This window comes from Durio zibethinus, chromosome 14, assembly GCF_047325235.1.
Source record: "Durio zibethinus cultivar Kanyao isolate XHJ-2024 chromosome 14, ASM4732523v1, whole genome shotgun sequence".
NCBI classification, from domain to species: Eukaryota; Viridiplantae; Streptophyta; class Magnoliopsida; order Malvales; family Malvaceae; genus Durio; species Durio zibethinus.
Genome location: NC_143175.1, coordinates 23,874,368 through 23,889,659, shown reverse-complemented (window position 1 = coordinate 23,889,659; position 15,292 = coordinate 23,874,368). Strand labels below are relative to the sequence as shown.

The following is a 15,292-nucleotide window of genomic DNA, read 5'->3' as shown; positions in this document are numbered from 1 at the left end:
ATAACATATAATTTTGTAGACTATCAAAGGTAAACACATAAGACCATGTCCACAACCCTTTATTTTTTTATTATTTTATTTTTAATTTGTCAAAGATTTTGGATAAGACCATGTTGGATTTTGCATGTTTGAATCAAATTGACAAAAATAAATTGTTTTTTTTATATAATGAAAAAGGAAAACCAGAAATTGCCTTAAAAAAACCATTGTTTTTAGCTTTTGGGCTTCGTCGATGTCCATGGCCATATTAATATGGGTCAATTTAGGGGCCTGTATTGGGCCCAAATATTCCCTTCCTGGCCCCTCCATTAGTGGTAATACCGTGATTTTAAAACAATTGAAGGGTCGCTCAATCGCAACCTTTGCGATATACATAACAACATCTCTAGGGTTTACACAGCAAAGAACCAGAGCAACAGCAGCGCGCAGCAGCCATGGTTCTCAAGTACGATCCTTTTCTTTTCCTCTATTTCCCTTAAAATTATTCATAAATAACGATATCATGAACTGATCTTGAAAAAATTCCTTTAATTTTAGAAAAAATAATTAAATAATCCCTATACCTGCTGGATCTGCCTTTCATTTTATTTTATTCGGCCTGCCTGAAAATTGATTGTTGATTTTCTTTTCTTTGATTGAAAAATGAATCTGATTGAAAACCTCGCACTTTAGGACGGAGCTCTGCCGGTTTAGTGGTGCCAAGATATACCCAGGGAAAGGCATCAGATTTGTTCGCTCTGATTCTCAGGTAAAATTTCATTCAGTTCTGATTTGAAGCTGTTGATGTTATATTGTTGCACTGGCAATAAACAATCGTCTTCATTATTTTTTGTAGGTTTTCCTCTTTTCCAATTCAAAATGCAAGAGGTACTTCCACAACCGTTTGAAGCCATCGAAACTTACATGGACAGCCATGTATAGGAAGCAACATAAAAAGGTGGGTATCAGCGATTCAGCATTACAAAGCTCAATTTCATTCAAAAGATCGCAATTTTTCTTTTTTTTCACTTTGTTTACCTGTACCATTTGAAGTAATTATATATAGATGGTTACTTGAGATCAAAGATCATGTTCGTTTGGTATAAAAGGAATAAAAATTGAACAAGATTGGGCATCTCATTTTACCTCTATCTGATAAAAGTTAAGCAAGATCGCATGATTTGTATGATTGGATTAAAAATGACCACCTTCAGTATTTTATTGTTTCCATATTGTTTACATGCATTTAGGACATTGCCCAAGAGGCTGTGAAGAAAAGGAGACGTGCCACCAAGAAGCCTTACTCCAGATCCATTGTTGGTGCTACCTTAGAGGTTATCCAGAAGAAGAGGAGTGAGAAACCAGAAGTTCGTGATGCCGCCAGGGAAGCTGCTCTCCGGTGTGTGGTTTTTCATTTTGCATATAAGTTTCATCCACTCCTGATTGCTGGTTTTGACATGTATTATGCTGTGTATTTATAGGAATATTTTGTTCATCTATTGTGCAGAGAAATCAAGGAAAGGATCAAGAAAACTAAGGATGAAAAGAAGGCAAAGAAAGCAGAAGTAACGGCAAAGCAACAGAAGACACAGGGCAAGGGTAACATTCCAAAGGGTTCTGCACCAAAAGGTCCCAAGCTTGGTGGTGGTGGTGGAAAGCGCTAAGTTGCTAGGTTATTATCTGCTTGTCCCTAACAAGAGAAATAGGTAGTATATTCATTTTGAAAGCATTGTATGGACTGAATGGCCCTGTTGGTCATGTTGTTTTTGCTTTTATGCTTATGCTATACCATGAGCACAATGTTGAAGTTGAGTGATCAAGTAATTTTATGTATTTTGACATTTGTTTTTCAACCTCATACTATGAAATAGACCGAGTGAAGAATGTCATTTGTTTTTCAATTTTGAAGTTGAGTGATCAACTAATTTTATGGATTTTGACATATGTTTTTCAACCTACATACACTGAATTAGACCAAGTGAAGAATGTCATTGAACAGCCCTCTTTTAGTACTCAAGCCCGACACTTGGTTTGATGTTTCCATGGTTATTTTGTGCTGTTTAAAATGCATTCCTTCTACCTTCCATGTTCATGATGGTTATCATTCTAGGCCGTTTTGGTAGAGTTGCCATGGTGCCTGCTATATGTAATGCACAGTAATATTTAGGATGGACTCGCTGCTTAGAAGACCTATCCTGGGTGGTTTGGGCGGGTAGCACAACTTTACTCGGGCTGAGTCTTAGTAAGGCTTTTGAGGTGCGGATCTAACTTGGCTGGGACATTATTTAATGAACAAAATTTTTTATTTAATTTTTCAATTATAATATTTAATACAATATCAATTGTTGTTAAGTCTACTTGATTTGTTTCTACTTCTGTTATCTGTGCTTCTAGGCTTTGTACGTATTGTTAAAGTAGGTGATTAACATTTAACAACTTGATCTTTCCATATTTATTCCGTATCAGCAATCATTTTATGAAGAAGACTTTTTTTTTTTTTTTTTCTCTGTAGTATCCAGAGTTCCAGACACAGCTCCAGAAACGAGAAAACAAAAAGAAAAATCAGCCTTACTCATGCAAAAAGTACTTTAAGCTCTTGATCCAACACTCTACAGCCTTTTGGCTTTCTTAAACATGTTAGTGCATATATTATATATTGCGCATTGATGTTATGTCAATTCGTCAACAGTCCTAAGCCAGGAGATGATCATTAGTCCCTGCATCATCCTGATCTTACTAAAACTTGCCAAGCCAAACTGAAAATTCTAATTTATAAGACGACTAACCCAAATTAAACAGAGTTTAATTAAGATAAAGTGACCAATTATTGACGAGTTAATTAAGTGTTCCATTAGGGATAAGAGGGCAGCTGCACACCCCAGTAGGGAGATGATACTGGATTATACTCCTCCACATTGAAAAGATGGTTGCATTCAGCGATCTGATGCTGATGATGGTGATATGCTACTACTCTTTCCTTGTTAGAGCTGCGAATTGAGGTGCTTTCGACGGTCTCTTCGCCTGAGATTTCTGTGTAACCTTTAGAGACTTGGTTTGTTGTCGCCTGTTCCCTTAGCATGCCTTTCAATTTCATGACCTGCATCAGAGGGTGAGAGTAAATGGGAATCAATAGAGTGTAACGATTCAATATTTATTTCTTTCTCATCTTATTGATTAAGCATTCTGTATTTGCCAAGAAAGAGATAAACTTACTGTTGGAGATGATCTCATTAAATGAGTCATGAAACGATCATAAATATGCTAAGAAAGGTTAATGCCCAAGACAGAGTTTAATTGTTTGTATGGCAAATGTTCGCAATCTGTTATGTGAGACATTTTCTTATTAAAGTTTGCATTAATGAAAAAAAGGAGGAGGGCTCAAAAATGAAGACAAATTAGAGGGACAGGAAACAATTAAGGAAAATATTTTCGTTGGTAAAAACTGTGCATGAAATATGCATGGAAAGAGAAAGAGAGGGCTTTGAACATCTCTGCCAAGCCAACCTCATCTTGAAGCTTCTGCTTCTCCCTGGAGATAACATCGTATTCCTGTTTAAGCACATCATATAACCGTTCAAGCTGCTTAGCTTTCCATCTAGCACGCCTGTTTTGGAACCAGACAGCAATTTGCCTTGGTTGGAGTCCAAGCTCCCTGGAAAGCTTCATTTTCCTATCAGGGTCTAACTTGATCTCTTCCTGGAAACTCCTTTCCAAGGAATCTAACTGATCACTTCTCAACCGCTTCTTCTTCTCTTGATTGTTCATGTTGTAACTATTCTTGTCCAAGGCTGGAACCAACCCTTGAGCTGCCTCTGCTAAACCTGAATGCTTGATCTCCATGCCTTAGATGAAGAAGGAGAAGATCGCAAAGTTAGGATTGTGCAACTTAATTAGCAAATAAAGATAAATAGAAAGAAAGAAACACTTCAAGATATAGCATTGGAAGCTTGAAGATTGAATTGAATGCTTGTTTGTTGCTATGAAATGCTAGTAAGAAACTAGCCTTCTACTTCGTCGAAAGTTGCTTCCAAAACACATGAAGAAAGTGAAAGTGAGAGAAAAAGAAAAGACAGGAAGGTGAGACCGAGGGGAGTGACTGTACCTGGATATTGATCATAGTTATAGTTATAGAGGAAGTTAAGAGAAGGTTCTGGTGGAGAAACAAGGGTTCGTAAGGTGCCATTCCAATCCATTTTTGACTTGTGTCTCCCTTGTCTATCTTCCCTCCTACTTTCCCTTCAAATCAACCAAAATTTATCAGTATTCCAAAGAGTTCCTCTCTTGGGAATATATGGACCACCAAGAGAAAGCGAGAGGAAAGTGTGGGGGCAGACCAGAGATTGAGCTTAATGAAGCGTGGCAAGAGAGTTATAGAGGGTTTCCTTTCTTCTCCATACTTGTCTTTTGGGATGCAACAAAGTGAATGCGTGAGAAGGAAAAAAAACCTGCAAAGGGCTCTCTCTACTTCACCTTTGGGGTGCAACAAAGTTTAATGTGTAAATTTAAAGGAAGAGAAAGAGAAAGAGAAAGAGAGAGAGATAGCTGGACTCTTGTCGGTTAATTGGAAGGAGAAATAAAATTGAGAGAGAAAAAAATTGCAAATGTGCAATCATAGGTCTCAATCTGGTCCCAGAAACCTGCCTCTACGAAACTGACATTATGCCTTCGCGAAAAACTGGTGAAAACTGCAAAGGAAAAAATGAGGCATAGGTATGTGAGGCTAAATTGCAACATATATAGGAAGCGACCTTAAGAGGAGGTGGCATAAAATCATTACACAAAAACCTGCCACCTCTTACTGCATACAATAATAAAGCACAAAGCAAACCAGAAAAGAAAAAATATAGAGTTGGGGCTCATCCTATTGTTTCACTCTCCCAATACCATCTCAATTAACTTGCAGTACTCACAGCAGAGAAAGAAGACATCTGTCTCTCTCTTTCATCTTTTCTCTGTTTGTCTTTTTGTCCTCATGGGTTGGCTTGGATTTGTTGAATGGCAATTCTGCAATTGATTTGAATGAATTGTGTGGGTGTCAGGCCTAGCTTCGATCAGTTCAGGCAGAGAGAGAGGAAAGAGTTAACGGTAAGAAGAGATGTATATCAGTATATGATACATTGAGTCCAAGATACTGAAAGAGATGAAACAGAAGCCAGAAGGCACTGCCTGTGCTCGTTTCATCTCTATTAGATGATGTAATACTGTATGTATACGTCTTTTATATAAATTAAAGGTGACAAGTGACAACAACACTTCAAATTCAATAACTACAACAGTAGAACCCCAAAGAGATTTGAGAAAGAAAAAAAGGTTTATCAGAGTTAAAACATGTGGATTTGTGCTTTAAAATCTTCTGATCTGTCGTTTTTTGCTTGTTTAAGTAGTAAGAAACTTGCACTTATTACACATTCAAACAAAAAAAAAAACCCTTTGCTTCCTAGATGTCAGCTTCTCCAATCCCGAGTCACAAACCTCTAAATTAATACTATATAGTTTTTTTTTCTGTTATTATCTTTTTTTTATTAAATTAAAAAAATAAAATCTTAATACAAGTAAAAAATAAATTTTAACGTCTTCTCAAACGTCTTTAATTACTAGATTAAAGGCTTAGTAACTTTGCCCTCTTACTTATACTTTTTTTTACGTCTAATTTTGCTTCCAACCAAATGAAGCATTGAACTTCAGTAAACAGGAGAAATTCTTGTTTTTTTTTTTTTTACTCATAAAGCTAATTAGAGACACATTTTTTCAGACCTTGAATTACACAATCTAGATTACATTTTTTTGTTATGGGATATAAAACAAAAGGAGTAGATAAATTACTAAATACTCACATCAACCAACAACATATATGAAGAGAAACCCATTTTTGGAGGAAGTAATTTCCCCTTTTTGACAAAGACAGCAGTCATGAACATGTTGAATTTATGACATTGCAAATTTGCAAGTAAGCAAGCATGTCTTAACGTTTACAGCACAAAATTAAGTTTGAAGCTGCCTGGGAATATTAATTAGGACATTTACATTAAGACATTGCATATATATAGTGATGATGCTTACCAAGCCACAGGCAAAATTGAAAATTTATCATCTTAAAGATTTAGCCGTCCCTCTTCCCAATAAAAATCCAATTCTGATAAAAAAAAACCTGACCCCTGTTGATGGGATCTATCTTCTCTTGTACATGAAGAATTGCTTGATTTTAATTTCAATTTGGTACATATCTTTCTATTCTTTTTAAAGAACATTATATTTGGACCTTTTTTACGATTAATTGCATTATTATTTCAAATTAAAATTTATCTTTTACCTCAAATAAAGTTGTTTTTAGAGAAATCTTACATAGCTATATAGGCTATAGCCTAATAGGCTGTAAGGATTACTTTTAGAGGTACAGTCAATTAAAGCATTGCAGCCAAGCCAGCTTCCTAACCTTTTTCCTTTTCCTTCCAGGAGATGATGAACATGTCATCCGAGTGCAGTGCTGCTTCCTCATTTCATTTATCAAGTTCAACCCCCTAAAATTCTACTGAAAAAGAAAAATTTTGAAGCATGGGGAAAAGGAAACCCAGAAGGGAAATTCTACCACTAAAATGAAAAAAAACCCTGAAATTTTCCCTAATCTTCCAAAGCCCAAAACAATTCTTCAACAATTTCCTAAATGGGTCAATGACCACCCTCATCAAAGCCCAAAGGAAAATCAGAACCAAACACCTAAAACAGTTAAGAATGTAGGGTCGAAGAACAACATGAAACAGCTAGCACATGCTGTTTTCATTGCTGTATTTTTTTTCAAGTACCCTAAAGTCTTAAAGACATAAGCTTGTAAGAATAATGTAAGTTGAAATCAAATGCTACTATTAATAATAGTAAAACACTTGATGAAAGGAACTTGACGTTTGTAAGGGAAATCTAGAATCCGACATAGCATTAGCAACGAAAGCACATCGATTCCTAAGAGATCTGGGCATTCATGTCGTCGCTTGGACCGCCTAGTTCTTGGTGTCAAGCTACATAGCTAATTAGATTTGGAGTGATTAGTTGAAATTAGCTTTTAACCAACATAAATTTCAAAGCCCATAAGTCTTTTTGGTTGGGATAAATTAATAGTCAACGACTTCTCTGAAAAACCTTTGTATTTATAGCCGTTAAATTGATGAATTCGGAGACTAACAAATCATCTACCTCAATTCTGATGGCAGTAGAAGTTTTGTAATTCAAGCAAAGTTTAATGCATCCCATAATCAAAATTCTTATGTTAAGTTATCTACATTTTTTTTTTTTTTTTGATAAGATACGAAATGAAAATAATAAAATTCAATCGTTCATTTTACATATTTTTTAAAATTTTTTATCTATTAAACTAAGAAATGAAAAATAAATTATCGACGCATTTTAATAATATGCAAACTATTCATCTAATCAAATTTCAAGTAGAAATTAAAAAAATATTTTAATTTAAATTTAAAATTTAATTCAAATAATTCATATAATCATATATTTAAAATGTGACATTTAACAAATGTAACTAAGATTCAAATCTCTATATTTGGTTATGTCTTCAAGCAACGGTATCCTTATACAAGTGCTAGTGGTCCTTAATCCTGAATAGGTTGGCTAACTTCCAAGGACGTTGTCTTAAACACATAAGCATAATTAGGTAGTAAGCCGCTGTCTAGTTTACATAAAGTTGTGAGACTGCCAGTATTCCAGATTTAGGCAACTTTTTACAGATATGTAGAGTGTCATATGCACCTTCTTTGAACCTATGGGAACTAACTCATGGACGATGGCTCGAGACAAGGACAAGAAAATTAGGGCCGCGGCGCCGATCGTGGACCAATGTCTAAATGTTGAGCTACATGAAATCTCGTGAACGTTATTCACTTCTGCAACTGAAACGTGATCACCTTGAAGAAAGAGATACTTGGAAGGCCTAACCTTGTCAATGGCATAGCATTTTGAATGTCAGAAATGTTACAGCTATGCTAAAATTTACAACAATAATAACAATAATCGGACAGCTCTCTCACATATTAAATTATCTGGATGTAAACTTACAAACGACTAGTTCAAACACAAGTAAACGTTAAACCTGCTGCTTCAAGAATGAACTTGGAGACACAATGAGATTCAAATGAAACAAAACCGCAAACAACGACAACCTATTTGCAACCACAAATGTAAATTTAATGTATTTTAAAGCTAGATGATGAGTCTTCATTTAACTGTAAAAGAACAAGAACAGAAGAGGAGGAGAGGAACCGGGGGGGGGGGGGGGGGGGTTAGAAGACCATCATTTCATGAGTTACAAACTTCAAACACCTGGTTTGGTCCCAGTCAGAAGAATGAGAAACATGGTTTATCACACGAACCGTGTTTTAAGCAGCCAAAGCTTCTTCCTCGTGATGCAGCCTAGCACGAACCTCTTTCATTTACTCACGGCTGTAAGATGACGCCGTGGACCAACCTTTGGTTAAGAAAACTATCGACCTAAGGTCAGAGTTTAAACTAGGAATGCAGCTTACTTGCAGTTTTATCTTATAAAAACTTTAGAACGAACCAATGAATGACAATGTATTTAAACTAGACAACCTACCTACAAGAAACAAGCCAACTCAAACCATGAGAGAGCCAGGTAGTGAAATTTTGTTTTCTTCTGTCAAAATTTTCTAATACCATATCGTAAATCAAACAGAAGCAATGAATTCGAGGATGCAAACGGCTGAACTAAATGTCAACTTGTCAACTAAGGAAAAGTAATGATAAGCAAATGAAGTCAACATATTGCCTACAGTTTTGGAAAATGAAATATCAATGAATGAATTATTGGATAAATAAAAACCAGGGTAGAAGTGCAAGGAACTGGAACAGCAAGACGAATAAGCTGAAAGGATAATGAGCATACAGTGATTTTGATCATGTCATTCAAGTTAGTGAATTTATGGCTAAACCAACCTAACCTCAGTGAGTTAGTCTATTACAATATAACAAGAAGTATCGGCTATGGTCGCCATGGTTTAACCAACCATATCAACCTGATAGAGTTGATTTTCCAAAGAAAATGGGCAAGGCAGACCCCCAGGGCTTATAGTTCATGTAACACTTTCACAATCATTCTTGCAACAACACTTAATGAAAGCAGTGAATCTGGATTCAATCCACCACCTAAACAACCACAGTTTGTGGTACAGATGCCATGAATTTCATAATTAATACAATCATTTTAGTGATAACTACGGAAAATAATTTAACAATTTGTTGCAAAAACTTAAAATTCATAGAGATCAGAAGGGAGCAAACAAGGCTTCTCCTAGAACCATGAAGATTTTCTATAAACATTAAGAAACAACAAAGGGAATAAAACTGTGTTAATAAGATTTTAAGAAAGAACTTAGAATTGTACCTCATTTGCATCACAACTAAGTTACAAAAATTTTAACCAAAAGTGCGTGGTGAAAACAAGATGATAAACAAGCATAATCTCTTAATTTTACCTGCAGAGGTGTAAAAGGAAACAAAACTGGAACAAATACATGGTAGTGGAACTTACATAACCATAGAGGACACATACCTACTCCAAAAACCAATTAAGATGATATCCTCTAAAACAACAAATGCCTTTAGAAGTATAAACTGTACGTGTGAAACACCACAAGGAATATCCAGGGATCATTACAACTCAGATGTGTTTCTGGCTATTTCAAAATCCCTATTCTTTGACGCTCTTTTAGGTCAGTGGGGATAATAAATACAGAATCTACACAAAGCCCTCCTTTAGAATGTGTGCAATCTATCTGTTTCAGGGAAAATCTGACTTCAGTTGCTGGTTCTGAGTCGCTGACAATAAATTCCCCTACCTTGTACTCCCTCCAGCATCCACGCTTATGGTTCCCATTTTCATGATCTTGTTCAGTATCATCTAAATAGCACTCACATGATGCTAGCTGATCATCAGTAGACAACTCAAATCTTACAGGCTTCATGTCCCAACCATGGGTGTGCTCAAAACTAGACACCCGTCTTCCCAACCTTTTGGAAAATCTTCCAAGGTGAAGCCTGAATGAGAGAGTATATATATCAGCTGGAAAGTGAAACTTTACTACTCCATCTACTTCAAACCACCATATTTGCTGCAAATAGGCCACAACATTGAATCTGCAAGAAAGCACCATAGAAGGTACTTGTTAAATTTTGCTAAAATAGAAAATTGGAGAGGAGAAAAAAAGTGGAAACAAGAAGTAATTACTGGCTGATACAACTGGAAAATAATTTATTCAATGGCACAAAAATCTTAACACTGAGCAACTGAAAATTTTCCTGATTTACATAGAATCTATAGTGAAAAAGAAAAGAGTTCAATAAAAAATTAGGCAATTGTTTTCATAGGTAGAATAGGATTGTTAATATAAAATATTTTTTTCCACTAATTAAGCACCATGAAGAAAGAGTAAGTATATATAATGTAGAGTAATAGAAAGAAGTCACTGGGAGCCCATTCTCTTGTCACACTGTAATGTGATCAATAGGAATAAAGATGAGGGCAACGTTTAAGCATCCTACTTTAGTATTTGGAAGAATACATCTCCTTAAACACATTGGACAACCAAAAAAGTAAGTTGCAATATGCCATTTGATACGTCAGCTACCTATGCAAAGATCATCTCTACAATTGCCAATAAGACCATAACAGAAAAACATATAGCAATCACTCAAAACCGAATGCCATGCATATAATTGTGAGATAAAGATGGCCATTAAAAATCAGATCACTGTCCACCAGAAACAGAAAAATGCATTCATAGACAGGACCAGATTTACTGCCACCCAATCAATACAAGAATCATTTCCAGTTAAAGAAAAGTAACAGGTTGAACCATGCTAAGTAACAAATGAGAAATGATTAGGGACGACGAACTAACCCGTCCCTGATGGGTTCCGGCCCGACCCAACCCTATGGGGTAGGTTTTTTCTTTTTTTTTTGGAAATTCGGGTTTCAGGTCGGGTCGTATAAAATTAGGAAACAATCGGGGTCGGGTTGGGTTCGGGTTTGCCTAAAACCTGACCTAACCCGACCTGATATTATATAAAAATTATTTTTTAATTAATTATTTAATTTTTTTTTATATATATATATATTTATATAATGATATTTTTAATATTTATATTTAAAAAATAATATTTTATTAATTTCGGGTCGGGTCGGGTCGGGTATGATTTACATAGTATCGAGGTCGGGTCGGGTATTAAAAACAAAAAAAACAAAAAACAAAAAAAAATTCGGGTAGGATCGGGTTCAGGGCGAGCAAAACCTGCCCCGAACCCGACCCGATGCCAACCCTAGAAATGATGAAATGAGAGTACCAAAACCTGCAAGCGTTCCTGATCAATAAATTTGTGTTTCTATTGAGCTCTCACTCATAAAGACTCCTAGGAAGATACACTCAAAGTAGTTCAACAATTGTATCAAGAATTCAAGATTATATCATGCCTAAATAAAGGACTGGAGGGTTTATGGGAAACTGAAGGGCTACCCTTTCATCATATGGCCTAGGCATTGTAAATAAATAAACATAAAAGAGGCTCCATGTAAGGCATCAATGAATTAATCATCACTTGGATGAAAGAACCCCGCAACAAGCTGACCTTACCATGATGCCAGGAGATGTAGTTAGTATAGTTGAAAGTCAATTTAAAAATCATATAGATTTTGATTGGAGAATTTTTTGAATATATCAGAAGATAATAAGATTAATAATACGAAAATCAAATCTATAATCTAAGTCAAAACATTCTTAACCATGCCTTGCAACTGAAGCAAAAGGTATACTGGGAAGTTTCTAGGAGAAACTATAACAAACATTGGTCTAGCCTTACATATGACAGCCTTCAATTAGTCAGTCAAAGAGTTATCCATGGCAGAAAAGGTTCAGTCAAGGGTGACTAATTCCCGAAATTTTCATAGTTGAATGTTTTTAGCATCTGTGTTACCACACTGCCGGTCCCAAGCCTGGATAAAGCAAAGAGGGTTGCGATAGGATGACGGCTAGCATAAAACATAATCAAACCATGATGATATGATTCCTACATGGTGGTTAAAAACCTTACTAGAAACATTTCAAGATACAAGTATCTCAATTCCATATCAATGTCAAAATCAATCAATTCTACCAGTAACTTTAGTATCAAAGATTCGAAATATAATGATATTAAAATCTAACCTAGATTCTTCAGTAGAAACCCAATTCCAATATCTCCGATCATCGATTCCAGTTATTGTCATCGCTTTTGCAGATATTGCCATGCATACCCTCCCTGTAACTCTGTCCAGCCAAACTTCCTGCATCATCGCATTTTCAACCATAGCTAGTCTTCTCTTATTCATCTCTGATTATTATTAACTGAAAATAAAGCAACTAAAGCAAAACAAAAGGAAAAATATTAAAAAAAAAACCATACCCTTCCTTCCAAAAGCTGCCTAAGAAAACCTAGCACCAATAATTTTTTTTTTCAAAAAATCACATTAACCGTCACCTAAATTACCCAAAATTCTCATTTCCAATCCTTCCCAAGTAAATAAAGAAATAAACAAATATATTCAACTTACTCAAAAAGCCAAAAACAAATTTTCAGAGCAAAAAAGTTATTAAAAAAAACAAAAAAAAAATCACAAACCATCATTTTCAATCCCCCAAACAAATATAAAAATAAAACCAACCCAGAGAACCCAAAACTCAAAAACCCAGAAACAAGCATTTAAAATAAAATTTAAATTAATAAAAAAATAAGAGCAAAAACCAAACTTTAATGACGACCCACCTTATTTCCATCATCAAAAGGAATTGGGCGAGAGAGAAGGGCAAAAATGTCTTTTTTGGACAAATTCTGATACCTTTCAGGTGGCATCAAAACCAGCAGATTTTGATAATTGCCGGGCAACTTCTTTTCCCAAACCGAATCCGACGATGCTGCCCCTCTGAACGCGCGATTCAACCTCGCCAGATTGCAAATCTCCGGCGGCGTCAAGTACGTGAAAACGCACGCCACGCAGCTCTCCGGTATGTCCCCTAATCCCGGCCCCATCGCCGCCCCATTGGTTCCATCTGTTAGGTTCGATAGAGACGCACCCATCGAATCCTTTTCTCTTCCCTTTCTTTTATTTTTTTATTTTGTTTCTATATATAAAATTCACTGTGAATTTTTTAAGTTAGGGTGGTGGGAAGAGCGAAGAGGGGTAGGGGAGTGGTTTCGTTTCGTTTCGTTTTTTCCGGGAAAATGTGTTTTGGAGAGGTAGGAAAGAAACTGAAAGAAAAAGTTTGGAACTATATTTTTATCGGAAAACAACTTTTGAGGATTTTTTTTTTTTTTTTTTAAGAATGTGGGAATGTGCCTTGGATTGGACCATAATTGGAATTTTTTAAGTTTTGGTTTTTTAGTATTTTTTAATTAAATAAATATTTATTTATTTTCTTATTCACCAATAAATTTTTTCAAACAAATATAAATGTGACTAAATTTTTTTTATTTAATTAAATTATTACATTGAATAAAAAATTTGTCCAGCCTAATAATTTTCATAAATTTTTCGATGAAAAATTTAATACTCTTATGGTTGTACACTAAGAAACAAGGTGGAAAATAAATTTTTTGTTTTTAATTTATTAAAATGAGGTTCAAGGGCAAGATAACAAGAGTTGATTTGCTTTTATGGAAAAGTCTGATACATTTTTTTTTTTTTTTTTAGTTTGAACAAATCCTTGTATTTTAATTTAAACTATTTTAAATACTTAATTTAATCGAATATGTTCGATGAATTTATGTAAATATTTTTCAAAAATAATATTTAATTAATTTAAAATTTAAATACTTATAATTTTGATTTTTTATTTTTAAATTATGATTTTTATTAAAAAAAATATACAATAAAATATCTTCATTGTGCAATGATTTTGATTTTTTTTTTCTTTTCTTATAAAGCTTTAATGTTTTACTCAGCAATTAGTATAACCCAACAATAAGAAAAGTGTAATTAGACAATAACTACGTCTCTTGCAAATTAAAAAGGTTGGATTTCTTGTCTTGTCATGGTTTTAATACTGAATAAGACAGCCACGTTGAACGATCCCCCGAAATAAAACTAGACCTTGAAGTCTATATCAAATTAATTAATAAATTAAAAATTAGAAGCCAACAAAGCAAAATTTTGTTAAATTGGTATTTGGGGATTTGGAGAAATTCGGGTCGTTGGATGTAAATCACGTCATGAAAATGAGAGAACTTTTGTTTTTTGTTTATATTTATGATTTTCTCCTTTTTAGTCAATTTGATTTTGTGACTTTATATAAATTTATATTTTGTCACTACCGATATATATATTTTTTTATGTAATATTATGAAGGAAGATTAGATTTAATTATTTAAAATATATATATCTTATATTAATCTTTTTGAATAATATCATGAATGACTTTTTATTATTATAAAATATTTAACATGATATTTAAATTTTAAAATTTTTTAATTTAATACATAAATTATAAATTTATTAATTAATATCATATTTAAATAATTATTTATTAATTAAAATGTCATTCTTTGGAGCCATTGATATTAAAAAATGAGTATAATATTAATTAATAAATTTATAATTTAAATATTGTGTTTAAAATTAAACATTTTATAATAATTTAATAATTATTCATGACGTAAATCTTAATTTTTTTACTATATATCAATCATCCATCATCTATAATTTTGAGATAATACTAATAAAATATTTATCATAATTTATAATATATGAAACTTTTTCATGAATTATATAATTTGCACGTGCATTGATTATGATAGATATAGAGACTTTTTTTTTTTTTTTTTTGGGCCCGATGCAAGTGTAAAGTGAACTCCATACTGAAAGGTCAGGAAAAGAAATTCCAAAGTGCTGCGATTGGCAATTTTATATGTAATGGCTACACATCCATTTTTGCCTATAACATCAACTTTATGACTTCACCATCCAAGAGTGGTTGGATCACCGTTCAATTACAAGCATCGACCGGATTGTCTGTCAAGGGCCCTTGATTAGGACATTTTATGGCCCCATATTTGTTTTATGATTGCCAACCAGCTGTAACCAGTTTTCTAATATCGTGAGGCTGACCTCGAAAAGGACTTAAATGTTAGGAATAACTTTTGAATTATATTTAAATATTTAACATAATTTTTGAATTTTAAAAAATAATATCTAATAAATTTAAAATTTAATTTCAATATTTATAACATTTTTTTATTCCTAAGCTGGGACTCCTTATAAATA

At 33.9% G+C, this 15,292-nt stretch overlaps 3 protein-coding genes across 7 annotated transcripts; 1 reads left to right on the top strand and 2 right to left on the bottom strand.

The window, feature by feature from the left end:
• Window positions 1-357: 357 nt before the first annotated feature.
• Window positions 358-1,880, top strand: LOC111294566 (large ribosomal subunit protein eL24). Of its 2 annotated transcripts, none has more exons than XM_022887949.2 (5): window positions 358-445; window positions 673-748; window positions 836-937; window positions 1,230-1,378; window positions 1,487-1,880. In XM_022887949.2, the coding sequence occupies exons 1-5, from the start codon at window positions 435-437 to the stop codon at window positions 1,641-1,643; spliced, it is 495 nt and encodes a 164-aa protein (XP_022743684.1). In that variant the 5' UTR covers window positions 358-434; the 3' UTR covers window positions 1,644-1,880. The 2 variants fall into 2 exon arrangements, with proteins under 2 accessions (XP_022743684.1, XP_022743685.1); XM_022887950.2 differs by having other exon boundaries at window positions 1,461-1,880.
• A 950-nt stretch (window positions 1,881-2,830) lies between these two features.
• Window positions 2,831-4,367, bottom strand: LOC111294565 (putative homeobox-leucine zipper protein ATHB-51). Its single transcript, XM_089744010.1, has 3 exons — window positions 4,082-4,367; window positions 3,484-3,821; window positions 2,831-3,076 (listed from the first exon to the last, which is right to left on the bottom strand). Exons 1-3 carry the CDS (start codon window positions 4,170-4,172, stop codon window positions 2,831-2,833), a joined length of 675 nt encoding a protein of 224 aa, XP_089600136.1. The 5' UTR covers window positions 4,173-4,367.
• Window positions 4,368-9,435: 5,068 nt separating this feature from the next.
• On the bottom strand, window positions 9,436-13,350 carry LOC111295274 (F-box protein PP2-A15-like). Of its 4 annotated transcripts, none has more exons than XM_022888704.2 (3): window positions 12,799-13,350; window positions 12,201-12,319; window positions 9,436-10,137 (listed from the first exon to the last, which is right to left on the bottom strand). In XM_022888704.2, exons 1-3 carry the CDS (start codon window positions 13,108-13,110, stop codon window positions 9,678-9,680), a joined length of 891 nt encoding a protein of 296 aa, XP_022744439.1. In that variant the 5' UTR covers window positions 13,111-13,350; the 3' UTR covers window positions 9,436-9,677. The 4 variants fall into 4 exon arrangements, with proteins under 4 accessions (XP_022744439.1, XP_089600132.1, XP_089600134.1 ...); XM_089744006.1 differs by having other exon boundaries at window positions 12,201-12,395; window positions 12,799-13,346; XM_089744008.1 differs by having other exon boundaries at window positions 12,872-13,011.
• Between the last annotated feature and the right edge of the window lie 1,942 nt (window positions 13,351-15,292).

What these genes read in the sequence shown, in the direction of transcription:
- LOC111295274 (XM_022888704.2), bottom strand. Translation starts at nt 13,110, where the DNA reads ATGGGTGCGTCTCTATCGAACCTAACAGATGGAACCAATGGGGCGGCG. An exon ending in CTTTTGATGATGGAAATAAG is followed by an intron (nt 12,320 to 12,798) that starts GTGGGTCGTCAT and finishes GCGATGATGCAG; the next exon opens with GAAGTTTGGCTGGACAGAGT. An exon ending in GTTTCTACTGAAGAATCTAG is followed by an intron (nt 10,138 to 12,200) that starts GTTAGATTTTAA and finishes GCTTTCTTGCAG; the next exon opens with ATTCAATGTTGTGGCCTATT.
- LOC111294566 (XM_022887949.2), top strand. An exon ending in TTGTTCGCTCTGATTCTCAG is followed by an intron (nt 749 to 835) that starts GTAAAATTTCAT and finishes TATTTTTTGTAG; the next exon opens with GTTTTCCTCTTTTCCAATTC. An exon ending in GCCAGGGAAGCTGCTCTCCG is followed by an intron (nt 1,379 to 1,486) that starts GTGTGTGGTTTT and finishes TCTATTGTGCAG; the next exon opens with AGAAATCAAGGAAAGGATCA.
- LOC111294565 (XM_089744010.1), bottom strand. Translation starts at nt 4,172, where the DNA reads ATGGATTGGAATGGCACCTTACGAACCCTTGTTTCTCCACCAGAACCT. An exon ending in TAACTATGATCAATATCCAG is followed by an intron (nt 3,822 to 4,081) that starts GTACAGTCACTC and finishes TCTTCATCTAAG; the next exon opens with GCATGGAGATCAAGCATTCA. An exon ending in AGCAGAAGCTTCAAGATGAG is followed by an intron (nt 3,077 to 3,483) that starts GTTGGCTTGGCA and finishes CCTCTGATGCAG; the next exon opens with GTCATGAAATTGAAAGGCAT.